Source organism: Ciona robusta, chromosome 6, assembly GCF_009617815.1.
Source record: "Ciona robusta chromosome 6, ASM961781v2".
In the NCBI taxonomy this organism is placed as follows: Eukaryota; Metazoa; Chordata; class Ascidiacea; order Phlebobranchia; family Cionidae; genus Ciona; species Ciona robusta.
Window position 1 is genome coordinate 1,152,447 of NC_143240.1, and position 27,893 is coordinate 1,180,339.

Consider the following 27,893-nt stretch of genomic DNA (forward strand, 5'->3'; position numbering starts at 1 on the left):
ATGCATTAATAGAAATATATACAAAAGAAAGATATAAAAAATTGCTTAAAAATGTAATAAATTACATAAAAAACTTACTTTTTGTAATTTTAAATTTTCGACTTGTGCGTCTCGTAACTTTCGTTCCGATAAATTTGATTCTCGATTTAATTCTTCCATTGTTTGCATCATTTTACCTTCACTTGATGACCGCATTTCTACACTAGTGGGGGTCGGCCTGTTAATGTTGAGTCATTGTGAAATTGCTGAGTCATGGTAATAAGTCGAAAAAATGATCAAGAAAATTTTTAAAATAAAAATTTTTAAATTTGTTGTGGTTGACTCTAAAATGCAGTCATGGAAAAGTTTGTATCTAAAAAATGCTTAGTCGCAATTTAAAATGCAAAGTCGGAACAAAAAGTACACAGTTTTAATTGAAAATGCTAAGTCACAAATGATCCAATGTCACAATTAAAAATACATACTGATAAAATAAAACTAACCATTGTGGGGAAACTCCTTGCATTCTCTTCTTTTTAACATCTTCAATAAAACGATCGATTAAATCTAGATCATCAGATCCTAGACCTTCATTTAATGCTTTCTGAGTGTGGGACTGAGCTTGGGCACGAATCTGCGTAAAAATTGTACAAAAATTGATTCTATATGGGTGGGGTACCTATAACGGTATTTTTTCTATGCAGAAAGATTCTATACAGGAGTTGAGTAGGTTCAGGGTTCGAAACTCGATGCTGCTACCATTGTGATTATGTGTCTTTGGGCAATATATGTCAAATGTTATGCAAATAATCTTTCCAGGGAAAAATAAAAAAAGTTTCCAGGGAAAAATAATCATCTAGAAAGTTACATACGTGGTAACTCATAAGCTGGCACGAGGTGTATGAAACAAAACACCTGTGTTATAACGACTGTTATTTTCCCGCCACGTGAGAATAAATAAGATTATTCATTCATATTTGTTAGAGGTAGCCCCCTGGTTTTGAAGTAATGGGCTAATCTTGGCCGAATGTAATAAATAAAACCTGCTTTTTCCTCGTATTTGGGGTAACAACAGTCATTATAACACGGATGTTCTGTCTCATACACCTTGTGCCAGCTTATGAGTTACCATTTTACCATGTATGTAGCTTTACAGGTGATTAGTTTTTCAGGAGTTTTTTTTACAATAAAGATGATATACTGAATAATCACATCCGGACTTTGATTTCTTACCTGCCTCTTGAAGTCAATTCTTTCCTCCTCTAATCTTTCAATCTCTTTTAAGAGGACTTGATTTTCTGCACGATATTGCTGCTGGCGGAGGGCTCTGGACTTCCGGAGAGGTAAAATGTCCTGGAGGTCTCTCGGATCAACTCCCAACCGCTCCCTGTACTCCTCATTCTCCTCCAGAAGCTGGGAAGATAAAAAAGATCATCTTTTGAAAAAAATAATAATAGATTTTTAAAAAAAAATCTTAAAAAATTTTAAATATGTTTTTTTAAAACAGTTTTTAAGTGTTTTGCTTACTGGGTGTTGGGGTAATATTCAGGTCAAAACTCTGGACCCACGGTATGCCTCGCTCTAAGACTTAACTCATATAAAAAGAAATAATGAGGCAACTCTGGCTTAAATCCCAGGTACCCTGAAATCACTGTAGAACCTTACCCAAAAACAACAACAATTTTTTAAGTACACACATGCCACAATAGTAGCAGCATTAAGTTTTGAACCTGGTATGCTCTAGCTAGGCAATCTAACTGTTAAGCTAAAGGTGGCTGTACACAGTATCCGGCATGTAAACTTGCCTGCGAAATCGTATGCAAACCCATTACCGAGTTCCGCATGCGGCAGCGAAATCCGGACAAAACAGACAAAACGGACAAATTCCGGATACTGTGTACAGTCTCCTCAATCCATTTTTTAGCCAATAAACAGTTACATACGTCATTTAGTTTTTCCTCCAATTGATTTGCTTGTCTTGTTAAATCCACAATTTCCTGTTCACATAATCTGGTCTGGTTTTTGCACTCTGAAATGTAAAAATATTTTAAATAAAGCTTCATAAAGTAATTAATGCATTATAAAGTGTAAACTCTCTGTGACTATAACTTATTTATCCTCGCATGGCGGGGCAACATCAGTTGTTATAACACGGGTGTTCTGTTTCATACACCTCATGCCTGCTTACAAGTTACCACGTATGTGAATTTGTGGGTGATTTTTATTTTTGTGTGTATGGCAGATAATTTAGACAACCAATTAACTTAAAGCTGCAAATTATTAAATATTTTTTGAGGCACTACAAATATATATTCAATCACATATATAGTAGGGTGGGGGATGATGGGACACCTTTTTATTCTATTTTCTCGTCACATTTGGCAGTAAACAAAGAACATTCAAAGAATTATAAAACCTTATCCTCACGGCTTCCATAGACTGTTGTTAATTGTTTAAAACACGATCAGGATATTTAGATATTATGCGCTAAAGTTGTCCCGTATTCCCCCGCCCTACTATATAAAGTTTGCAATACCTTTGATTTCATTAACTGCCTCTGTAAGGCCATATTGCCCGGATTCGAGTAACGCAATACGTTTTAATGCTTCTGTTAGTTTGTAGTCGTTTTCTTGTGCCTCAGATTCTGCTGTAGCGCGATGTTTTTCAGCAGCTCGCGTGGATTCTTCTAGTTTTGCTACATCAGCCTGTATTAAAAATGGGTTTTATGATGGCAACACTGGGGAATTTTATTGTGGCAACACTGTAAAATTTTGTTGGGACAATACTGTAAAATTATAGAAGGGCAGCACTGAAATTTTGTAAGGGTAACACTGTGAAAATTTAAGATGGCAACACTGCAAAATCTATGATATAATTGCAACTTGCACCTGACAGGTTTTATATGGGCAACACTGTAAAATTTTGTGTGATCAACACTTGTGAGGGCAACAATGTGAAATTTTGTAATGGCAACACTGCAAAATTTATGTCATGGTGGCAACACTGTAAGTTTAAAATATTGCAACACTGTAAGTTTAAAACATGGCAACACTGCAACTTAGTGGCTAAGTGTCCTTAGGCAACATACTTAACGTCAATTGCTTCAAACCTGCCTTGCATAAAAAAGATCCTAAAACACCCCCACAAAATAACATACATGGTAACTCGTAAGCTGGCACGGGGTGTATGAAACAGAACACCTGTGTTATAACGACTATCGTTTTCGGCCACGCGAGGATAAAGCAAGTTACATTCATTACATAATTACCTGCAAGTTACGAATCTGAGACTTATATGCCAGTGTTTCCCGATTGGTTCCTTTATTTTTCTGCAAATCTTGAACAATCGCTGTTTGCTCTTCCAAGTCACCAACAGCTTGATTTAATGCAGATTCAATTTCTTTCAGTTGCTTTTGTTTTTCTTCAAGTTTCTAAAAAAAAAAATTTTTTTAGGGCTTGAAATAGAAATTTATAAAGTTTTTATTTTATAGCCGTCATTTTTAGTGGGACAAAATTGTTTAAGGCAGCTTTTTGTGTGGAAATTCAAAAAAATTTACGCCGAAAGCTAGATACTGTTAACTTGTAAGTGGGCATGAGGTGTATGAAACAGAACACCCGTGTTATAACGACTGTCTTTGCCTTGCCACGCGAGGATAAATAAATTACATTCATTCTTACTGTCTTAGATATTAAATTTTACACCAGGCAATTTTTTTGTCAAAAAAAAAATCCTACTTTCGTCAGTTGTTCCACTTTTATCCGATCTTGGTCCAAATTTGCGGATGTAATTTTATTCTGAAGGACTCCAATGACCCTCTCCTGCTCTTCAATCTTCTGCCTCCTCTCCTCCAAGATTCTGCTCCACTCCTCAACCTTTTTGTTCACAGATTCAGCAATCAAGTCCTCCTCTTCAGTCTTGGAGCGAATTTGCTCTCGAAGATCCGAAATCTGGAAGAAAAAGATAAAAAAAAGATGATCATATTTTCATTTTTTTTGTAAAGTCAACCTGAATTAAATTTTTAAAAATATTTGATTTTTAACATTGAAGTGCATATATATAGATATATATATCTGAAGCAGCTAACTTTTTACCCTGACAAGAAAATGGCCTAAAAATGCGCGTAAAAGGTGTATTAACCAAACTTCTGAAGTTGCTTTGCCACATAATAATAAATAAATTAGATTTCCGAAAAAAAGTTGACTTGCATCTTTAACTGCGTGAAATTACAAAAAAAATTATTTACCTGCATTTTCAGTTGCGCATTTTGTCGGTGCAGATCGTCCGTAAAACGATCAGAACTCCCGATTATCTTCCTCATCTTCTCATATTCATCCACCATCCTCTCCATGTCCTCCTGAGCATTCTCCATCTCCATCTTTAGATTCCGATTCCCGGAGCCTAGATCCCTGTTTAGCTCCTCTAGTGTCTGAAATGTAAAGTTTAATAAATAAAAAAAAAATTTGCGAGATAGTATTACTTCGATTAGGTAATTTTATGGCATTTTTATAAAAGCTTTTCATTTTTGGTTTAATTCAATGATTTTGTTGTGTTTTACAATTTTTATATGGACAAATTACAAATGTTTTTAGTTGTTTGGATTAAAATAAGTATTATATAAATTGAATTTCTAATATATTTACTATAAGTTCAATTTTAAGATATATTATATATATACTACATATATAAATTTAATGTGTATACCACTAAGTATACTGGGCTAGCTGAATATAGATACATATATACATATATACATTCATATATATACATATACGCACCGTAATTTGAGTTAGCAGTTCAGATATTTGCTTGTTTTTCTGTGTAAGTTTTTCTCTAGTTTCTGCATCAGTTTGTCCATGTGTAGAAAGTTTTTGTTGTTGCTGGTTTTCCATTATTTCCCTGTATTCTCGCAAATTGTAACGCAGTTCTTGATTCTGGGGGGGGGAATTTGTTTAAAAAAAGGAATAATGTTAGTCAAAAGTGCGCAAATTTTACTGTATTAGCGCAAATTGTAGCGCACTTCTTAATTCTGGGGGGAAAATGGTAAAAGGTGGAAACCGGTTACAAAAATGGTCAAAAGTTGGTCAAAAGTGTGAAAATATTGGCCACAAATGGTAAAGTCATACAAAGTCAATAAATTGGGTAAAAATGATAAAAACTGACAAAAAAAGTTATAACATAGGCTAAAACTTGTTAAAAAAGGGGCAAATACTCAAAAACTTTAGAAAGGTCATAAAAAATGTAAAGTAATAGACAACACATGTCAACAATGTCCCAAAACAAAAATGCATTAGGTCTTAAATATTATGTGCTAAAGGTGTCCCATCTTCTCCTACCCTACTATTTTGGACTTTGGGTATAGGATTTTATTGATTACTTTTTCACAGTGAAAATGGTATATAGACCACAATATGTAATCTTGTAGAATCCAACCAAAAAGTTACCTCTGATTTTAATTCTTTTAATTGTTTTTTCCCGGCTTCCATATCACGTTCATACGTGTCTCGTTCTTGTGTCATGTCCTGTAGCTCACGTTTCACATCGATTAGTTGTTCTCTGTACATTTCTACACTTTCTATTAGTTTTCGGTGCTCTACTCGACTGAAATCAGTGTCTCCAGTTGTACCAGCAAATTTCTGCAAAAAAATATAAAAGTCTTGACATAAAAAAACATAATAGTTCTGCAAAAACTGATCGGCATATGTGTCCTTGGGCAAAACACTTAGCGGACATTGCTCAAACCCAGTGGTAACTAATGGGTTTTCCAAATTGTAAGCCATATCAAAGTCAAAATCATACACGAAGTTGAATAGTGTGGTAACTAATTAGTACACGAAAATGAAAAACGTTGGGAAAAATACTAGTCAGACTGGCTTAAATGGTCTTTCTGAGTGTTCGGGTACTGAGCCAAATCTGGCCTAAATCTTAGGTCCTTGACAAGGACCTCACCCACAAAGAATAAAAAATAAAATAAATAATTTTATATGTTTTTTCTCACCTTTTCTTGCTGCAACTCTCGATTCAAATCTTCAATTTCTTCGTCTTTTTCATCGATCAGATCTGTTTGCTCCTTGAGGATTTCTTGCATTGCTTTCTCTCTATACTGAAGAATAATAATAATAACTTTATTAGACTCTTCGAATATGGTAGCGAAGATTTAGAAACATTTTAAACGAATAGACAGATTAAAAACCCCCCCAAAAAAAAATCACCCACGTTCGGGGGATTTTTCTCCTCTGAAACAAAACTAAAAAAAACGTTTAAATATTTACGTCTAAAATTCTCAAGGCGGATTTAAAAAGAAGCTGCAACTTCGGAGAATCAGAAGAGAAGTCTCCTGCCTCCGCATCATGAAGAAGATCAGCGACTTTCTCCATCACTTCATCATCTTCAACATCTTTTGACTCCGCTACAGACGAGATCGCATCCCAATCGATGTTGGGAGCCATCTTGTTTTTTTATTTGTCAGTGAAAATCGTTTTTCTTCAACATTTTAATCTGTACTTATATAGTGTTTTTTTCTGTAAATGGATAAATGTAATTTATGTAAGTAAATCTTGGCACTAGTGAAGAATCCTCCGGTACATAGCAGAATGGGCTGGTGGAAAATGTTAGAGGTTTGGGGGTTGATGGTTAGTAGTTAGGGGTTGATGGTTATAGGGGTTAGTTGTTAGGAGTTAGAAAATAAGGTGGGGTATATTCTTCACTAACACCCATTATACAATAAGTAGTTTTGCATACGCTATGTTTAAATTGTAATACGTAACATTCAAGAATTTTTAAAACGTTGTTACGTGCATTTAATTGCTGTGTTAACTCACATCTGACTTTTCCCACGCATTTTAATATTATTAATAACAAAACCTTAAAACTAATGCATTAAACAAGATACTTTTTAGACTTTTTTCTCTGTATGTTAAATTTTAGCGAATGTTCGACGCAGCAAACTGTATCCAAAACAAACTGATTTTTTTTTCGGAAAGAATTTTTGTATTTTGCGGCGTCAATAACGACCGCTACATGGCAGTGTTGCGAAGTATTTTTTAAACTGTTTATATTTTTTGATGCGCTGTTTTATTCAAATAAAATTAATATTTTTGAGGTTTTATTGTTTTAAATAAGGTGTATGTTAAGATTATTGCATGCCAATAAGTAATATATTGAATGAAAAAGCAACATTGAGTCTACGGGGAAATTTCGTTATAAATTTGTCTAAAAATACAAACAAAACGATCTCAAACAGTTATATTTTACTTTTACCATTATATACCAAAGTTAAAGTGGTTTTATGTTTGTTTTACCGCTAAATTGAAAGGAAGTACTTTATTCAAATAGTTTGCCTTTTTCTCTCGTATGCCAATTCAGAGACCGCAGGCAGTCACGTGGTTTTGTCTCAGCCAATCAGATCGATTTGTGTAAAATAATCTTTTAGCAGCTCAGGAAGCGAGTATAGAGAACCTCGCAATAGAATTCAATAAACTTGCGTATTTAATGGACAAATAAACAGTGTTTAAACAAACAAATAACTAAAAATTCGCAACGTTGCTCGGTAAGTGCTTGGACCTAACTAGAGTGCGGTTTACAGAATCGTTACAAGTTATACAGCCGCTAGAAAAAGCGCTGGAATCGTGACGTCAGGTCCTTTTTCTTTAGTCTAGACTTGACGCAGATCGGTTGGCGGACATTTTTTCTACCGGCAGTTGATGATCTGTTTGGAAAAAAGGGCGTTTTGTTTTTTTCATATTCTCCAGTTTGTAGAGACTAAAAGAAGAAGGAAAACGTTCGAATTGTGATCCAGGAGCTTTTTACTCGGAGGTATTTGTTTATAAATTTGTTTTTCTAATCTTTTGCATCCAGATATTAAATTAATAAGCCGCAGAATGCATTCCGCCACGTTACAACACCAATACCAACGTCTAGGTTACTGGGTATTTTAAAACACACTTTAAATGTCTATGAATTTCAATATTCTAATAGCTTTACCTTGTTTTACACTTAACTACTTTATAATAAACACAGTGTGTATGTTTTATGGGTATAGATTTTTATTAGTTACTTTTTTCACACTTTAAATGGGCTATAGAATACATTATGTATTTTTTTAGATTGTATTACAGTCTATGGTGCATCACACCCATTAATTTTTTTCTTAGCTACAAAACTATTTTATGTGTGTATTTATTTGCTCTTTCTGCCAGAGTTTAAATGTAAACCGATTCAGAATTAAACCAATTTCTTAAAAAAATGGTAGGGCGTATCTCTTTGTTTTTTTTTAATGAAAATCAATTTTATTTTCAACTCTTTTTGTTTAACTCTTTAAAAAAGGATGTCTCTTTGTTTTTCTTATTTGGGATTTATTTATCTCAAGTTTTCGTTAACTAGTCATTAAATACAAAAAATTACAGTTTCTTTTTCCACAAAAAAAGTCTGTCAAAATGAAAAAAATGCACTTGTACCAACATCACTTTCTAACAATATACCCCTATTTATCTTGTTTGAGGTATATGTATATATCTTAAATTTATCTTGTTATGACCCCTTGTCATGACACCCCTAAAATAATTTCTTTCCTTTTTTTTAAAGCAGTTTTTTTATCACCATCTTGTCATGCCCCCCCTAAAAAATTTCCTTCCCAAAGAGTCGGCCAAAAAAATTTCACAGTTAATAATTTCTTTAAAAAAATGCACACGTATCCACCACGTTTTATGAAAATCCTATTTAATGCAGCACCAACACAAATGGATTCGTCTGATAATTTCTTCTGGAATGCCGAAGTGGCGAATGGCAACGACAATGGTATTCTCCACAGCTCAATTGATGGCTTTATACAGCAACAGCAGATTATTATACAGGTTTATAACTTTATATTAGCTTTTTATATTTGTTCATTCATGTTTTAAAATAAAATTGTTTCTATTAAAAGGTTTAACTTAATAATAATTAAACATAAATGGCTTGTTTGTCTGCTAGGTGTAGCGACCACGCTTTTTTATTCCAACTAAAAATGTGAATATTTTTAACTGTAAGCGTGTTTTAACAACTATTTTTTTGTCACTGTATTCTGTCTTTTCGTTTAAAATATTTCTAAATCTTCGTTACTGTAATCGCAGCGGTAAATAAATATAATATTATTATTTATTATATCATTAAAATAAAATAGGCCAGAGATGGCCCAATACCTACGTGCTTTTTTGTTTTAAATTAACACATAATAAATCTATGTTCATTTAAAATGTTAAATGTATTGGCCAAATTGCTAAATGTAGTAAAAATCCTAAACATAAAGTGACTATTTCAATATCGAACTATTGCAAGATATATATATATATATATATATATGTATATGGTTATTTAAGTATTATATTCACACAGGACCAAGACTCTCCACCCCCAAAGTCATCTCCATTAATTTCAACTGAAACTACATCCCAGTCCATTACATTCAGGTATAATGCCTTATTTTTATTGTACCCAAAAATAGACCTTCAAGGGAAGTGGCAGGCCTCAAAATCTGATTAGGTCCATTCAGTAGCACCCTGGGTGTTGGGGTAATGGCCCAATCCTGGCCCAATTCTCAAGTCCCATGGCTTGCCACACTCTGGGACCTTACCCACATAGTAAAAAATACTACCCATTATAATGATGAGGTTTATGCGGTACCAAACAGGGTTTCAGGGTGATTGGTCAATCCTGGCTTGCCACACTATAGGAGTATAGGACCTTACACACATAGTATAGAACAAAGTACTTCCTATTTATGAATGAATGTAACTTGCTTTATCCTCGCGTGGCCGGAAAACGACAGTCGTTATTACACAGGTGTTCTGTTTCATACACCGCATGCCAGCTTACTAGTTACCATGTATGTTACTTTGTGGGTGGTTATTTTTATTTTGTTTTTATGTTTTGCTGATAATTTTGAAGACCCATTAGTGACCACTGGGTTGGAAAGTCATTGTGGTGTTTTATATGGGTGAGGTCATACAGCGAGGCATACTAGGATTTAGGCCTAGGTTGACGAGTTACCATGTATGTTACTTGTGGGTAATTTTTTTTATTATTTATAGCACTTAAATACTAAATCCTCCTCATTACAGCCAGCAGAGCCATGTTACAATGGCAGAAGAAGAAAAACCAAAAGAGACGACAGTTACAGTGGCTGCAGACGGGATACTCCCGATGGGAATTGTAAACCCAGATGCAATTGAGCCCAAACCCCGTTCTTATACTTGTAGGATCTGCCAGGTTTTTGATTTTGGTTTCTATTTGCTGTCTCAGATTATATAGTAGGGTGGGGGAAGATGGGACACATTTAGCGCAGAATGTCTAAATATTCTGATTGTGTTTTATACAATTAACAACGGTCTATGGGAGTCGTGAGAATACGGAATTATATTTAGTTGAATTTTCTTTGTTTACTACCAAATGTAACCAGTAAATAGAATGATAAAGTGTCCTATCTTCCCCCACCCTACTATATATATATATATATAGTGTTTTCTGTGTAATTTCTTTCTACACAATTTTTCCTTGATGCCTCTTTTTACCTACAAATTTCATATTTTTGCTAAATTGGCATCATCAGTCTCTTATTTAAATGAAACATTTAGACGAAATTTAAATAAAACATTTAGACATTTAGACGAAACATTTAGGCCATTTAGATGAAATATATATTTTATTAAACAATTGGTTAGACTTGATCTTTGTTTGTTATGTTTTCGTAGCAACAGACCCCAGAAGTATAGGTGCCAAACTTTTTTAAATGCAAAGGAGGCAGAGATAGTTAAACACACATTCCTATAAAACAAATCTTAATTTATTGGTTATAATGTTTACTGATTAATGCAGTGTAGAAAATTTTAGGGTAGGCGTAGGCCTGCCTACCCTGCCACCCCAGGTTTGGCGCCTATTTATTCAGTCATTTATATTTACCTACATTTGTTACAGATTACTTTTCCAAACAAAAGTGAGGTCACGGTTCATTCTCGTTTACATACTGACCACCAAGGAAAACCATACAGGTAAAATTTGATTGGAATTTTAACTATTTAAAGAGTTTTATTATTTTAAACAATTAATATTGTTCTATGGGAGTCGATAGGATGCGGTTTCATAATTCTTCAAGTGTTCTTTGTTAACTGCCAAATGGAACGAGAAAATACAATGAAAAGATATAATAAGAAAAGGTGTCTTATCTTCCCCACCCTACTATATAATTTAAACAATTAACAACGGTCTATGGGAGTTGTGAGGATACAGTTTCATAATTCTTTGAATAATCTTTGTTTACTACCAATTGGGACGATAAAATACAATGAAAATATATAATAAGAAAAGAAAAGGTGTCCTATCTTCTCCCCCCCCCATGCTATATTATTTTACCCTGTTTCCCAAATTGTGTTGATATGTCATCCCAGACAATAATGTTACGCCAATGGCGTATTTACCCTACAGTATAGAATAAGCATGCATAATAATGTACCATTTATTTCCAGATGTAACTTTTGTGGAAAAGGTTTTTCAACCAACTTTTACCTGAAGCAACATGAGAGAATACACAGCGGACAGAAGCCATACAAATGCCCTATGTGTGATAACTCATTCAAACAACTGTCTCATGTGCAACAGCACGTCAGGTAATATTCTAACTCTCTATCTCATATTTCTTACTTAATTTTACTGCCCAAAAGTTTAAGCCATAATTCGACAACTTTGAGAGATTTTTTTGTTCACATAAAATATTCCCTATCACATATTTGGATTTGCCCGGCAAAAATTTATGTGCTAGTTTTAATTTTAAATCGAATCATTTTTAAAAATTTTGTTCATATAGAGTATATGCCTTAATCTACCTAATAAAAACGACCGCCATAAGGAAGTCCTTATTTTAATTGTAAAAGGAAGTGGTAGTTTACATAGTAGTAACTCCAAATATACACAAAGTGACTATTTTCACTAAAAACGGGCACAAAACAAGATGTTTTCGTCATATTATCTTAGGCATAGCTCTTTTGTATAAAAAATAAAAATACTTTTTCTCATTTTCTTATTTTTCTGTTTGTTAATTCATTTTTTAACTCATTTTTTTCCTCTTTTTGTAACAGAATCAATCTTGTTTTCTCATTTTTTATCCCGTTATTCTTATTTTTCTACACAGAACGCATACTGGTGTCCGCCCATACAAATGCCACTGGCCAGGCTGTGGAAAAGCTTTCTTGCAACAATCTCACTTGAAAAGCCATGAAGCACGTCATGAACCTAAGTAAGTAAAACCTCATTGAATAATGCGGCGAATGTAATATAGTACTGTGGGGAAAGATGGGACACCTTTAGTACATTATATCTAAATAATTAACATTGGTATGTTGGAGTTGTGAGGATACAGTTTTATAAATCTTTGAATGTTCTTTGTTTACTACCAAATGGGATGGGAAAATAGAATGAAAAGTGTCCCATCTTCCCTCACCCTACTCTTTCGTATCCCATCTTCCCATGACCCTCACCCTAATATATTTCGTTTCTGCTAGTTTGTATAGAAACTAACAACATGGTAAAACCCATTTAAGGTGTAAACTTAGGGTTCTCAATCGTAATGTTACCCCTTTTTCAAAAAAGAGTAGAACTTAGTTGCTAAATTAAATGATATCACTATTGTCAGTTAAAAATATGTTTGAACAATTTATGTTGCTGCTACCATTGTGGATGTGCATGTCCTTTGGCAAGATATTTAACTTTAATTGCTCCAACCCAATGGTCACTAATGGGTTGTATAAATTGTCAACCATACATAAAAAACAATCACCCATAAATTTCATACGTGGTAACTCGTAAGCTTGCTTGATGTGTATGAAACAGAACATCCGTGTTATAACCACTGTCAATTTCTCTCTAAGGAGAATAAAGCAAGTTACATTACATTATAGTTTTAAATATGTTAAATATTTTTTCTATAGGCCAACAACAGGAGCTAGACCATTCAAATGTCACTGGCCGGATTGTGGTAAATCATTTGCCCAACTAACTAATCTCAAGTCCCACGTGGCAAGACATACACCTGGCAAATCTAAAGGCAAGAAGGGAAATGCGAAAAAGGCAGCTTCTGGTAACTCTGAGGATGTAAGTAGTAGATATAGTAGGGCGGGGGAAAATGGGACACCTTTTCACTTTTTTCTTGTCCTATTTAGTAGTAAAAAAACAAGAATTATAAAACCGTATCCTCACGACCCACAAAGACTGTTGTTAATTTTTTAAAACACGATCAGGATATTTAGATATTGTGCGCTAAAGGTATCCCATCTTCCCCCACCTTACTATATAACTTAAAATCCCCACAGAATGTAATAAACCAAGCTGCAGCTGCCGCCAATATAGTACCAGGAATGGGCATAACTGTAAACGAAGAAGCTGAGATCCGTCCTTTTCTCTGTCCGGGCTGTTCAAAGTTGTACGTGCGAGAAGCCACCTTCAAAAAGCATCTGGAAGAATGCAAAACTAAACTCCAGCTCTCAATATCTGCCACCGCATCCGCCCTTGGGATTGCTCCTCCCCCAATGCCATCCTCCAGCGGAGGGATGCAGGATTTTGATCAGAATCTTCTGCAAGTAAGATCTTATTCATCACTTTTTTAGATTTTTTTCGGAACAAATTTTTATGAAGAATTTTGCATTTGGTTTTTAATTTTTTTTCCAGGAAGAAAATATTAGTCATTAACACAATGTGTATGAAATAGAACACCTTAATGGCAATTGCAGAAGTCTCTTATGAATTGTCTAAGTTGTTGGCCATTAAAAAAACATACAAAATAATCACCCACAAACAGGGGCGTATCCAGGAATTTATAAAGGGGGGGGTCCGCAAGTTTTTGCTTAGAAAATGGATGCGTATAAAACGTAACGTGCTCGATAAAAACCCCCCCTGACTAGCATAAATAATAACGCACACGCTGGCGCAAATAGATGTGTTCAAAGGGAGGCTATCTAATTTGCGCCGAAGGCGCAAAAAAAATTTTGCTTAAACCCCCACCTTTCTGCTGTAAAACCCCCCCGTTTTACAAACCTAATTAAATTTTTAAATTACCACGTACGTTGTCATGTTATTGGGTTACGACGGCGAAGCTTATTTTGCGACGTAACAACAATTTATATGTGGTTAATTGCGTCATAATGTCCATTGACGCGTCCGTTATTAGCTACATCGTGGATGTAAAAAACACGTTAGAATTTCCTTGTTCTTTTTGTGATAGTACCCAACTTTCTATACCTCAGTAAAAAGTCGTAATCGAGTTAAGTCTACTCACCGTGTGACACACAGCGTGTGTAGCAAAAATGGGTACAAAGACGACCGCAATCAAAATTTTTGATAGTCGATTGTATGAGATAACGTCATGATTTCTACACATGCGAAACAGTTATAGATCAACATCCCAAAGCATTAATAAAACTGATCTTGACGCATGGTGCTGCGTAGGTACCGGTGCAAATCGAGCATCGTTTCTCTTGGTAACGTTTTATTTTAGCGTTTTCTACAAGCCGAGAAATTAATTAAAAACCTGTCTATCAACGCCGGCCGAGTGCCGATATAAGGCGATGCACCATCATTGACCACATGCCATGAAAGGTTAAACTCGATATTACATCTACATATTATCCAGAATTACAAAGTTGGCAGAGTGAAATGTTGTATTGACGACTGGTCTCTACATCAATACGGTTGAATTTAAATATTTAATTCACTTTTTGTTTTATGATATTGCACCTGTAGCCAGGCATGTAAAACGTGCAAATCGTTATAGTTTTATTAATATGCTTCTGTTAACAGTTAATAATGGCCTGGGCCCGAGCGCTAACGACGCCATTAAAGAGTCTGGACCACGCTCATACAAGTTGGCTTTAAATGAAAATTTACACTTAATAAATACTATCTGTGGTAATTTTTTGTGAAAAAAATATTTAGTTTGGCCAAAAAAACGTTTTAAAAAGTGCCAAAAAATTCGCCTATTGTTGCGTCACTCGCGGGCACTATGACGTAAATTACGTCACGATCTTTTCTAATCGATCAGCTGATTTAGGCTTTGCTGTTTGCAGCAAAACAGAGTGTACCGTCGACATAGCATTTTCTGTTACTTTTAAATTAAGAAATATGCGTAGGTATTGCCGTGGCCTAATTTTAGTTTAAAATTAATATTTTTTAAAATGTTTGTAAGTGTATTACAGTATTACGCTATTTAAATTTGTCAGTTAACAATAATGTAAAAGTGTCAGTGTGTGATGTATAGTCAGGTAGAAGTATTTCATCTAATGAAGTGACATAAGTGAAGATCCTAGTCCACTAGCAATAGATATTGAGCCTTTCCAGTTTGAACCTGTACTTCCAGCAAGTGTTGGGGAAGTAGACAGGCCAAGACCATGGAAAATAAGTGAAGCTGAGCAAATCAACAACACAATTTGGTGGGTTGACCAAGAATAGCATTTATTAAAAAAATGTGACATTTAATAAGTCTGTTGGTTAAAGTTTGCACTGTCTTTTTTCCTGAATTTGTTGAAATTTGTGTAAACAGATATGTGTTGCAAATATGATATTCTTGACTGAGACCTGAGCATGGAATACAAATTTAGTGAAATCAATTTACTCTAGTATAGTATTTATTGTTGATTTGTTGGCCTTCATACCAAAAAGTTGGTCAATCACATGTTTATGGTGTTTATTTTGTTTAGACAGTATCATTACACAGCTGATCAGAACTTTGTTCGATAGGTACCGGAATGACTGGAAAAGGAAAACAGAAAGGTTCCATCATTACTGATCAAAAGTATAAGCGAACAACATTATAGTGACAGTTCAACAACATTTGCAAGAATATTTCATCATTCAGTTTTGAATGGTCTTGTTTTATACTAAATGTAATTCATGCAAGAGTTATGTTGTTTTAAATTAAGTACATTCAACATTACTAGAAGTACATATTTAAGTATTGGATTATTTTCATTGTTTTGAATAAAGAATGCTTGTACCAGATGGTGGATCTGTTCTTCTGCGCTCTCCAAATAAATGCTACTTACTTGATCCGAACAAGTTTCCTTGCATATCCTAATGAGAACATATCATAGTAAAACTACCTGAAGTAAAATGTGCACTACGAATATGAGATGACCCGCATACCAATGTAATGTTGCTTGCTTTTTTCTAAGCCCCGCTCTTCCTTTTGAAAATGAAAACACACACACCTATATATATATACTTATTATTACTTTAGTCATTCTTGTCTTGCTATTTTAAACACAACACCTATCAGGCATGATTACTCGGCTTATGGTAAACTCCTATATGGTAACTTTAAATACAGATATAAATATAGTCTATGCCATGTAGGGAAAAAAGAAAAAAAATTTAAAATCTGAACCCTAGAAAGTCACGAATTCTCCACTAAGCTTGGTAGGCTATTTTGTGTGGTTATACACGGATCCCTAGGAAATAGTTTCCAATAAGTTGCTAAAGCCATAAGTACTGTTAATACCTTAAAAAACGTTTTGATTTGCTTATCTATCAAAACTGCACCAATAAACGATAAATCGCTGATAGGCCGGGTTTTCCCCATAAACGAAATATTGCATTGTGACGTCACAGTGCCCGCGAGTGACGTTTTTTACAACTTTGAAATTTGATTTTTTAAACGTTTATAACTTTTAAATTAAAGCGAATTTTCACAAACTGGCTGTTAATTTAGCATCAGTAGACATAAAACTTTATTCTTATGCAAAAAACTGCGCAACCATGAGAACCGTGGGCCGGACTCTTTAAGGAGAAAAGGCGCACGCGAACACGTTCGGTTTTAGTCGGAAGGAGCCGCTAATCAAAATCGCACAGAACACGTGGTTTCCGATCAAACGAACATGTGGTTTACGATCAGAGAGACCGCACAAGACACGAGTTTCGTGAATTGCAGTGCTGCAACATGTAGAATTCATGTAAAAAAAATTATTTATAATTGTTACAAAAGATTTTGCAATATTAAAGTATGAGTAGTTTTACAATTTTTCGCCTTTAATTACGAAATCAAACGCGGACACACATGCCACTCAGTAACTCGCAGGTGCTGCTGTTCCTGACTTTCCAAGAGTAAATTCCTAACGAACGAATTTGTTTGAACTAGGTTTTGTTACAAACTCGAATCCCACGTATTCAACCACGCATATTCGGATTCGATTGCATAATAAAAAATGCATCGAATAACGCCGAATTGATGGAATCCTGATTCGGCCCATCCCTAGTTTTTTACACGTGATTAAGCACCTTATACTAACCCCGGGTAAAAATATTAACACAAAAATAGTGGAACTTTAGATTAAAGAAAAAAAAAAACAATTTTACAAAAAAAAAAAAAAATTTTAAATAATATTCAAAGGGGGGGGGTCCGGACCCCCGTGACCCCCCTCTTGTATACGCCCCTGCCCACAAAGTAACATACATGGTAACTCATAAGCTAGCACGAGGTGTTTGAAACAGAACACCCATGTTATAATGACTGTCGTTTTCCGACCACAAACTAAGTTACATTCATTTATTTAATCTTTATATAGGTTAACATAGTCGGTAACCAAAACCAACAACCAGCAAAAAGAGCTCGTATATCACACGACGAGCAGCAGATGGGGATACAGGGCCAAACCATGACCGACGGGGACACCATTCAAGTAAAACAGGAGACCGTCATCTCCGAAAACGAGAATACAGTCTTCGTCACACGCGAAGATGGAGAATACAAACTTCCGGATGTCCTCTACTCCACAAATCAGGGCGATCAAATCAGCATTGAAGATGTGACGTTCCATCAAACCTCCTCTTCTGAGCATCCAACATCCAGCTCCCAGATCATTACAGCTGATTCCTCTGCTCCAGGGATCATACTCTCCCAGCCGACGAGTACATCCGCTTCAGGGAAAGATCCAGGCACATCCACAATTAATCAAGCCGCTTTAAGATGGCAGTGGGACAGTGGAAACACATCAATTCCTAGGCTTAATTTCCCATAAAAAGTCTAGTTTTGAGATATAGGCTAAGGTGCTAACAATAATGTTTAATGGTATATTTTTATACCAAGCGAGAATCATATTCTAATTTTTTAACGCCTTTTTTTTAAAAAAAATAGATCTATTATGTATGTAGCCCAGTGTATTTGAAGTTAGCACAGTAAAAAGTTACTGGATTTGTTTTCAACTATCATGCACTAAAGTTGCAGTTTTGTATTTCAAAAATTGTGCCATTTGCTGTAAATAACGACAGTTTTAGATTTTTCTTCTGTCTAATTGAGTGCTAAATGTTCACTGCCTAAAATATCTGTATTGGCAGTACTGTCTGCTTATTCATACTAAAAAAGGCTCAGTTATATGTATCCTAAAAGGTTTTACAAATTTGCTTAACAGTCTTATAACCCTTTTCCAAACGGTGCAATTTAACTATTACATCCATAAAAAAAATATTTATGGCAACATAAAACTTAAATTCATAAAAAAATACTTTTGGCAACTTGAAACTTTTTGCACGTAAATTACCATAAAAATGTAAAATTGGACTAAAACAGCATAAAAATATCAAAAGGACTATTTTTACACTTGAACCTTTGTACAAAATGTTATGTAGATAACTCCAGGGCACTGCCCGCTTATTTTTACTAACCCTTGCTACTAGGTCGAATTTTCGACTATTAAAATCTGTTTGTTGAATTCTGGCGTTTATTTTTTACTGTGGTACAAGAAAACTGTTTTATAGTGTCTGACCTAAAATCACAGGTGCCTTTTTATAGTTTCTGGACTAGATTTTAAGGTACCTGGTTTATAGTGTCTGGACTAAAATTTTAAGCATAGGGTACAAATTCTGGATTAAGTTTTTGATTGCAGAATTCATAGTGTCTGGACTAAAAACGTTAGTTGCATTTTTATAGCGTCTTGGCAAAAATCATTCACTGTCTGTTCTAAGCAGAATTTTGGTATATTTTACGGTACCTGTACACAGCCACAACAGATTTCGTGGTACTGAAAAACCTATTACATATACGCAAGCTCCTATGCCGACCCTAGTCGTAATACTTTAGATAAATAATATAGTGTTCGTATGTAGCCAAAACGCCGCTGTGGAATCTCTATTAACTGAAAGTTTATTGAGTGGTCGTCCAGTATTTTCGGGTGTGGTTAAGCGGTCGTGCCTAGGTACACGGCCTACTACAGATGTCGCTGGTAAATGAATGTAACTTGCTTTATTCTCGCGTGGCCGGAAAACGACAATCTTTATATCACAGGTGTTCTGTTTCATACACCTCGTGCCAGCTTACGAGTTACCACGTATGTAACTTTTTGGGTTATCTGTTTCATATACACCTTGTGGGCTCTGCTCGACTTTGGGATAAAGGTTTTGGGGCTTGGCGGTGCTACTTTTGTTGACAAAACGTATGTTTCTTGAGCAAGAAACTTTAGGGCGATTTCTCCAACCCAGTAGTCCTTATCAGTGCTAACTCGTAAGCTTGAACGAAGTGTCTGAAACAGAACACCTGTGTTATAATGACTGTCATTTTCTGGCCAAGCTAGGAGAAAGCAAGTTACATAACAGTTTATTACATATTTTTGTATTTGGTGTAAATCGAAACGCTTTAGCAGTTTAACTATAACTGTAAACTGGACAATCTTCCGTGAAAATTTTAGTCATTTACTTTCATGTATACGTCATATGTTGTGACGTCACAATGCTATTTGTGACAATTCCAATGGTCTCCAAGACTGGCAAAGGGCAACAGTTCATCTTATTTTACAAGTTTCACATTTAAAATGGCTGCAGCTGCAAAAGGGGGTTTAAAATGCCTACAAGTCTGCGGATATTGCTGTCAATTAGTCGCATGCAGCGTCGGGGGCTTGAAGTCGGTATGGGGGACCTTCACAAAGGTGTTTACCTGCGGACAAGGCTGGAGAGGGCTAATACGCAATTCAGGAACCATGTGCATTTCAGAAGAAGACCCGGACTACAAGGATTTTGAACTGCCCGTCGTCGAAGAGCGACAGTACACTGATATACCTGGATTCATTGCTTTTCTGGCTACTCTGATTGGTATGTGTGTTGCGATGCATATGGGACTGGCGTATGGCAAGCCTACAGTTTTTACGAACGGTGTCGATTCGTGGGGAAATATATGTGGACAGACAAACATAGCATATTCGGGCGTTTCTATTTCTGGAAAGGATATGACCAATTTTCCGAGAGTACTGATTGCAGATTTCTTGTCAAATTCCGACGCGCTTTCGAGCGACCCTTCTAAGAAGAAAAGTTTGTGTGTCCGCCTATGCCCATTGGTAACTGCGTCATTCCAATGCAGAAACTATCTTTCTAACAACACAAATTATCCTGTTAGCGTAACTTCACAGCTTTGCAATGGCGCAACGAGCGCCGAACTGGCATTTGACGAAAAGAACAGAAGATGCGTCCCCTCTCATGTAGTAAAGGGCTTATCCATACAAAAACAGAATGCCCTAATGAATCTGTACAGCCAGAATTGGTTACATAATGTGGTACACGATTGCCACGTGTGCGCCGCCGAGCTAACTTGGATTACGCTTATAGCGCTTGCTTTTACGATGGTTTTTCTTCTAGTAATGCATGGAGCAGCGGCAGCGCTATGTTACTATAGCTTTACCACATTTTTCGTCATGGGTATAGCAGCGACGTCGTACATGTGGTATCTATACACTCTTATCAATGCAGTTGATACCGGAATTTCAGTGTATTCGGCTAGCGGGATGTCTGTTTATGTCGAAAACTCTGATGGGTCTGCGGCAGGACAGTCCTTTGAAGCTAGTATGCTGCAAGCTGCTTTACAGTTCGTACCGAGAGCTTTTGTGCACTCACCGCGTTCTGCTGCTACTGCGACTGTACCACAAGCAGGCTATTCTATTGTATTTCGGGACGCTGCTATAGTTAGTACATCGATAGTGGTCGGTTTTGGCATCGTGTGCTTTTTAGTCGGCCGGAGGAGCATGGACGCGTGCGCTGTTCTATTTGAATACGCAACTGAAAGTATAATGGAAATTAAATGGGTGTATCTACTACCTATTTACACAATGTGTTCTTTAGCTTTTGGGTTCGGCCTATGGCTCCACACTATAAAGCACATTACAGCGATTTTCAAAGCCGATTTAGCGATAGGGGAAAACAGTAGCTCAGGTTTAGCAAGCGCCACTTACGTGCCCGATACAACTTATAGCACATGGGTTTTAGTATTCGAATTTATTGCGATTATTTGGATTCTGAACTTTATCATGGCGTGCCAGCACCTGATTGCTTCTCTAGTAGTGGGAACTTGGTATTTTTCAGTGGAAAAGGCGGAAATGTACCGTCCTATGCGCGTAGCCAGTTCGCGTCTAATCAGAAGACATTTGGGATCTGCAGCCACGGGATCTTTCTTCTCGGGATATTTTGGAATATTTAGAGCTCCGTTAAGGTGTGTAAAATAATAATAACTTTTATTTGTATGTTCGGTTACAGTAGCGAAGATTAGAAAGAAATATAAGTGGCAAAAAAAAATATAGCATAAAACGACAGTGGTTAAAATGTGAAAAGATATGGGGTTTTACCTCAAGGGGTTTTCCCTTTTCCAAAAAGGTTTGGAATTCGTTTATTAGACAGTGTTTTAGATTTTTTATTATATATGTTTTAATTTTGTAAGCAAAAATTGTCTTACCACACTACTGTCTGGTATATGTATACATTGAAAGTTTACAGGAATTGTAAGGGTCCCAATAATTTTTGGGACCCATTTTACTAACGTTTTTTGTTGTGCATTAATTTACTTAAAAATAAGTAAATAATTATACTATATTATACATATATAGCATATATAACCTGAAAACTGCTTTACAAAGGAAATCTAAAATACTGCCTTGTAAAACTGAAGATTACCAAATAAAAATATTTATTACACTACAAACGGTTTCATTATAATTTTGACATTATAAAAAGATATTATACCTATATTATAAATGTGAAATCAAAAAAGCATTATTTATATAATTTATTTATTATAATACAAATTTTAAGCAATTTTTTTTTTTTTTCAGTTTTTTACAATCGCGTGTTGTGACGTCACTGGAACACGCACGTAACTTAGAAAGGGAGTATATGAAGAAGAATTCAACATATCATGAAGATCATGTATATGATGAACCAATGGAAGATGCAAGTGTTCTAAGTTATTAATATTTTGTGCTGTGTGAAGAATCTATCCTAGCTTTTAAATTCAAAAGTTTAATTTATAGAAAACAATCACCCACAAAGTTACATTCCAAGTAACTTAACTTGTAAGCTGGCACAGGTGTATGAAACAGAACACCCGTGGTATAACGACTGTCGTTTTCCCGCCACAGGAGAACAAATAACTTAAAAGGTGTATAAAATAGAACACCTATCTAATAACTAGTAAAATTAGCAGCCACTTTTTGCATTATATTTTACTAAAAAGTAGGGTGGAGGAAATGGAACACCTTTTATTATATTTCCTCGTCCCATTTGGTATTAAACAAAGAACATTCAAAGAATTATAAAACCGGATCCTCACGACTCCCATAGACCGTCGATAATTGTTTAAAACACGATCAAGATATTTGGATATTATGTGCTAGAGAAGTCCCATCTTCCCCCACCCTAGTATAAATATATATTTTTATTTCGTAACTTTTACCTTTTTGTATTAATTAATTGTATGTTATTTCCATGCAGGACCTGGAAGAGGTGATCTACGACGAGCCAGCTCCTTCTGCTGCTCCGGAAGATGATCCCGATCTTCCTCCATATGATGAGGAGGAGGCTGTATACGATGATGTGATGGAAGAAGATGAAGTATCACCGTATTCCGTGTATGATCCCGTGGAGGTGAATATGAATGAATGAATGAATGAATGTGTCCTGTTTAAGCACATATATGTAGAATTAAGATGTAATATCTTTTATTTATATATTCATTCGTATCTTTAGTCAAAGAATCATGCATTCATTTATTCACTCTTGCATTTATTCCTTCATTTATTCATTCATTTACTAATTTTTTCGTTCTTCCACACACTTATTCATTCACCTCTTTTTTAGCCACCACTCAAAGCTGTCATTCATTCATTCATTATTCTTTTTTTTGTTTTACTTATCTATTCATATTTCCTTCATTCGTTTATCAACACATTCACTCATTTATTCACTCATTTATTCACTTTTTCACATTTATTAAAACTTCTTCAATCGTTCATTCATCCATCCATGCATCCATTCATTCACTCATTCACTCATTCACTCATTCACTCATTCACTCATTCACTCATTCACTCATTCACTCATTCACTCATTCACTCATTCACTCATTCACTCATTCACTCACTCACTCATCCATTCATTGACCCCTATTTTTTAGCCCCCACCCAGCGCCCCCCCACCCAAAACCTCCCACCCTGACCCCACAGTAGCATTAGGGGTATGGAGTTGGGTGAACAACGCCTGCTCCCCGTTCTTCTGGATCCTCAACCACGTCTTAATCTACATCAGTGATATTAACTACCACATGGTGGCGCTCGAGGGTTGCTGGTTTTTCGCAGCGGGACGAATGATCCGAAATCGACTCGAAAAACAACAGGTCAGTTTTAGGTTTATTTTCTAATTTTTGTTTGTTTTTGTTTTTTTCTTTGTTTTTTGACTTTTGTTGCAGTTTTTCTTTTATTTATTTCTTTTATTTGTGACTTTTTCTATGTCTGTTTTATTGTTCTTTATTATTTTCCTTTTTTCATGTTTTTATTTTTTTATCCTAACCTTTTTTTTTAACTTTAATATATTTCTGTATTTTATAAAGCATTTTATAAATAGCATATCACTCAAATAATAATGGCAACACTTTTTTAGAATTTGAAAGGCATCACTGCTGTCTCCTCCTTTGCCATGTTCCTTGGCAAAGTGACTGTCACTCTCTCAGTGTTGCCATTCGGATTTATTCTCCTAAAAGACAAAGCTGGTGTATTTATGTATGGCTACCCTCTTGCTGTAGGAGCTCTTCTGTCCTACCTTATTTCTCACGTCTTCATTTCACTATTTGAGTCAGCAGTTGGGTAAGATATTTATATCAATTTGTATATAATTATGTTATACAGTACGATGGGTAAGAGGTTCTATTTTCTCGTCTCATTTGGTAGTAAACAAAGAACGTTTAAAACATTATTAAACTATATCCTCACGACTCCCATAGAGCGTTGGTAATTGTTTAAAACACAATAAGGATATTTGGATATTATGTGCTAAAGGTGTCCTGTTTTTCCCACCCTACTATATATATTTTTTTTTTTTTTTAATATTTCAGCGCTGTGTTTGTGTGCTACTTGGAAGACACCTCAATTAACAAAGGAGATAAATTATCTCCATATTTTGGAAAAAAGAGATTTTTTCGAAGTTTACAAAACGCGCTGAATGAAACAACTACTGCAACTGGTATGTTATTTTTTTACTTTTTCCGAAAGTTAGAAACAGAACACCCATGTTATAACGACTGTTGTTTTCAAGCCATGCAAGAATAAAGTAAGTTACATTCATTGATTCACATTGTGCCCGCTTACGAATTACCAAGTATATAACTGACTGTTTTTTGGGACTACTGGGTTGGAGCAACTATTTTTAATTAAGTATCTTGCCCAAGGAAACATAGGCATTAAGCTTATAAGGGGGCCAGTTTTTAACCAGTAAAAAATTAAAAACATTTTACATCTTACCCTACTATAGAATTTATTACCAAAAATTAAATTTAGATTTTCCGAATTTACAAAACACCCTTAGATGGGAAACTTACATCTGATAAAAATATGTTTTTTTTATTTTTTTTAGCTCCTCCATACACCAAACATCATTACGACGCTGATCCTGAAAAGAAGATGAACCGAGCACAGAAGATGCAGATGCTTAGAGAGATGAACGGGGAGTATGAGAGGATGGAGCAGGGGGAAGAGTAAGTCTTCCTCTTCTTCTTTTATAAAAAACGCAAAAAACGACTCACAGTGTTGACCCAATTTTTTTCACTGTGATGACCAGGAAATGTTTTCTTTTATAATTTTTAGTTGTTTTTTTTTTGGGGGGGGAAGGGTTTCTTTTAATAAATTTTTTACCAGTGTTGACCAACATTTTATCCCAGTGATGACCGGGAATTAAACCCAACCGATCCATCTTCAATATTTCTTCTCATGCCGAAAAAGGCAGCCAATCAGACGCCTGGAAATCATGATTACGACGATGTTTACGAAACAGGATATGACATCGCTGAAATGTTTGAAGAAAATATTGAAGTAAGTTTTGAAAAAAAATTTTTTTTTAATCTGTGTGGGTCAGGTCTTGCAGTGTGGTACGCCATGTGATCTAAGATTCATGCCAGAATTTGCCTCACAACTATTTATACAGTAGGGTGGGGGAAGATGGGACACCTTTCGCACATAATATCCAAGACCAATTTTTTTTAACGCTATGAAAAAACTACACCATTTATTGTGTAAGGGGAATACTGCAGGCAAATTTTTTTTATACAACACTGAAAAAGTTTTGAGGTAATGTTTTTTGAATAACGTAAGGGTAAGGTCTTATGGTATTGCACAAAAAATTTGAATAATAGCAAAAAGTGGACTTTAAATATTTTTCATACACTTTTTAATAAAAATATCAAAAAATTTTTTGAAAAGCTTTAGATTAGAGCTACCACAGTGTTTAAAGTGTTACAGGTTACATCATAGTAAACGATTTATTTGTAGATATAGTGTTACAGCATAGTCAGTTGTAAGTATGTTGTAGGATTTGGAAGAGGAAAGACAGAAAAAAAAGAAAGACAAAACAAAAGATAAAGAAAAAAAAGAAAAATCAGGGGAGAAGAAAAATGATAAAAATAAAAAAGACAAACAAAAAAACGGAAAATCGGACAAGAAGAAAAATGACAAATCGGACAAACAAAAAAGTGAAGCAAAAAAACAGACTGGTAAAAAAACAAATGAAAAAGACAAAACAAAATCAACAGACAAGAATAACATGAAAAAAAGTGAAAAGAAAACAGAAAAAAATGGGAAAACAAAAGGTATAACTATCTGTGTTTTGAAACTGACCAATTTTATAGAATATTTTATTAGCTGACTCAGCAAAAAAAGGCGGAAAAACCCCCGATAAGAAACCAAAAGGAAGATCCGCAAAACAAGGCGACTCAGCAAAACCGAAAACGAAGACTGACTCAGCAAAAAATAAACCCAAAACAGGAAAACCCCCTAAAAGACCCCCACCCCCTAAAAAAGTTGCGACGAGTAAAAATAAATCAAAACCTGCTAAACCAAAGGCAGGTAAAAAGAAAAAATAAAACAAAAGAAAAAAATATTTGTTTTAATTGAAATTTAAATAAATTTTTTTAGTTTTTAGCATTTTTTTTTCGTAATTGTATGAAAAAGTAGATTTCGAAAAGTTTTTGGGATTTTTTAAATTTTGGAATGTGGTGTAAATTATTTTTATTACATGGGTGTACCTTTATACACCTTGTGCTTGTTTAGAGTTACTAAGTATATAACTTTGTGGGTGATTGTTTTTCTGTATGTTTTGTTTTATTATAATTATACAACCCATTAGTGGTCACTGGGTTTGAGCAATTGCCGCTAAGTGTCTTGCCCAAGGATACATACACCCACAATGGTAGCAGCGACGAGCTCTGAACCCATTACCCTTACTGTTAAATTTCTTACATAAGCACATATACAATCACATATTACTTCTGTTTGTTGTAGTTTTACATTTGCAGGTGGAATAATGAACACGAAAAATGGCAACGTTTCTAAAGCAAAAGGAAAGCCAAAAGTCAAATTTGACCGAAATCCAACAAAAAGCGTAAAGAAACCAAAAATGGGAAAAAATCAAAGTTTCAAAAAACCTGGGATGCTTAAAACAGCAAAGCCACAAAAAATGAAACTGCCAAAGATGGGGAAAGCCCCTAAAGGCAGAATGAAAGCGCCAGGAAAACTACCGAAAATGGGAAAGTTTCCAAAAATGGGAAAAGGACCAAAAATGGGAAAATTTCCCAAAATGGGTAAAGGACCAAAAATGGGAAAATTTCCAAAAATGGGAAAATTCCCAAAAAGAAAAGCTCCAAAAATCCCGAAATTACCAAAAATCGGGAAAATGAAAGGCATTGGCAAAATGAAACATCCCAAAATTCCCAAAATCAAAATGCCGGGAATGAAAATGAAAAGGGGGGGTCTAAGGGGAATGGGCAAATTAGGAGCTGCTGATATTGCAGATGGCGTAGGAGGGGCTGTAAATATAGCTGACGGTCTTTTACAGCTGACAGGTAAAAAAGAAGGTGCCACAAGCGCGTTACAAAACGCCGCTTTCGGGACGAGAAATCGGTCAAAAGCCACAGCACTTGCCAGCCACGTTGTAGCTAATAGATTGGATTTTATCGAAAACGGTGAATGCAGTAACTGGAAATTTGCTGTGGCTACTAAAGATTTAATTTGGGGGGGTAAAGAAGTTTTGGAAAACGTGGATAGACAATGGGATGAAGCAGAAGGAAAATAAATTGTTTTGTTGTTGACTGATATGCAGATTTTTGGTGGACTGTTTTAGGTTAGAGGTGGTAAATTTTTAGGGCAAAGAAATGGTCCATTTTTTTGAATGAATGTAACTTACTTTATCTTCGCATGGCCGGAAAACGACAGTCATTATAAGATGGTTGTTCCATACACCGTGTCATGCTTTTGAGTTACCATGTATGTAACTTTGTGAGTGATTTTTTTCGACAACCCATTAGTGACCGCTGTGTTGGAGCAATTGCTGTTAAGTGTCTTGCCCAAGGACACATTCTCACAATAGTAGCAACAACGCGCCTTGATCCCATT

General features: G+C 35.2%; 3 protein-coding genes and 2 long non-coding RNA genes across 6 annotated transcripts in view; 3 read left to right on the forward strand and 2 right to left on the reverse strand.

Annotated features, from left to right (window-relative positions):
- Window positions 1–6,520, reverse strand: part of LOC149734701 (centrosomal protein of 290 kDa-like) — a 40,124-nt gene extending 33,604 nt beyond the window's left edge. For both annotated transcript variants that reach the window (XM_089880093.1, XM_089880092.1), the window contains exons 1-12: window positions 6,249–6,520; window positions 5,975–6,079; window positions 5,421–5,612; window positions 4,755–4,910; window positions 4,223–4,405; window positions 3,714–3,926; window positions 3,248–3,409; window positions 2,516–2,684; window positions 1,923–2,008; window positions 1,213–1,392; window positions 483–613; window positions 79–217 (exon numbers count right to left, since the gene is read on the reverse strand). In XM_089880093.1, the coding sequence (XP_089736219.1) occupies window positions 79–217; window positions 483–613; window positions 1,213–1,392; window positions 1,923–2,008; window positions 2,516–2,684; window positions 3,248–3,409; window positions 3,714–3,926; window positions 4,223–4,405; window positions 4,755–4,910; window positions 5,421–5,612; window positions 5,975–6,079; window positions 6,249–6,425 (1,893 nt within the window). In that variant the 5' untranslated portion in view covers window positions 6,426–6,520. The remainder of the gene's footprint in view (window positions 1–78; window positions 218–482; window positions 614–1,212; window positions 1,393–1,922; window positions 2,009–2,515; window positions 2,685–3,247; window positions 3,410–3,713; window positions 3,927–4,222; window positions 4,406–4,754; window positions 4,911–5,420; window positions 5,613–5,974; window positions 6,080–6,248) is intronic.
- Window positions 6,521–7,370: 850 nt separating this feature from the next.
- On the forward strand, window positions 7,371–18,698 carry LOC149734704 (uncharacterized). The gene is made up of 11 exons (XM_089880114.1): window positions 7,371–7,525; window positions 7,630–7,791; window positions 8,704–8,828; window positions 9,349–9,422; window positions 10,074–10,221; window positions 10,927–11,000; window positions 11,475–11,615; window positions 12,137–12,241; window positions 12,933–13,095; window positions 13,314–13,580; window positions 17,556–18,698. Exons 3-11 carry the CDS (start codon window positions 8,715–8,717, stop codon window positions 18,006–18,008), a joined length of 1,539 nt encoding a protein of 512 aa, XP_089736240.1. The 5' UTR covers window positions 7,371–7,525; window positions 7,630–7,791; window positions 8,704–8,714; the 3' UTR covers window positions 18,009–18,698.
- LOC149734705 (uncharacterized) lies at window positions 15,287–16,041 on the forward strand. The gene is made up of 2 exons (XR_016385204.1): window positions 15,287–15,425; window positions 15,733–16,041. It is a non-coding gene; the product is annotated as an uncharacterized LOC149734705 (long non-coding RNA).
- LOC149734706 (uncharacterized) lies at window positions 15,603–16,474 on the reverse strand. The gene is made up of 2 exons (XR_016385203.1): window positions 16,138–16,474; window positions 15,603–16,065 (listed from the first exon to the last, which is right to left on the reverse strand). It is a non-coding gene; the product is annotated as an uncharacterized LOC149734706 (long non-coding RNA).
- Window positions 18,699–19,833: 1,135 nt separating the features above from the next.
- On the forward strand, window positions 19,834–27,675 carry LOC149734707 (uncharacterized). The gene is made up of 11 exons (XM_089880094.1): window positions 19,834–21,457; window positions 22,074–22,191; window positions 22,732–22,884; window positions 23,414–23,632; window positions 23,896–24,098; window positions 24,347–24,474; window positions 24,865–24,985; window positions 25,169–25,319; window positions 25,816–26,092; window positions 26,145–26,348; window positions 26,798–27,675. Exons 1-11 carry the CDS (start codon window positions 19,959–19,961, stop codon window positions 27,571–27,573), a joined length of 3,849 nt encoding a protein of 1,282 aa, XP_089736220.1. The 5' UTR covers window positions 19,834–19,958; the 3' UTR covers window positions 27,574–27,675.
- The last annotated feature ends 218 nt before the right edge of the window (window positions 27,676–27,893 follow it).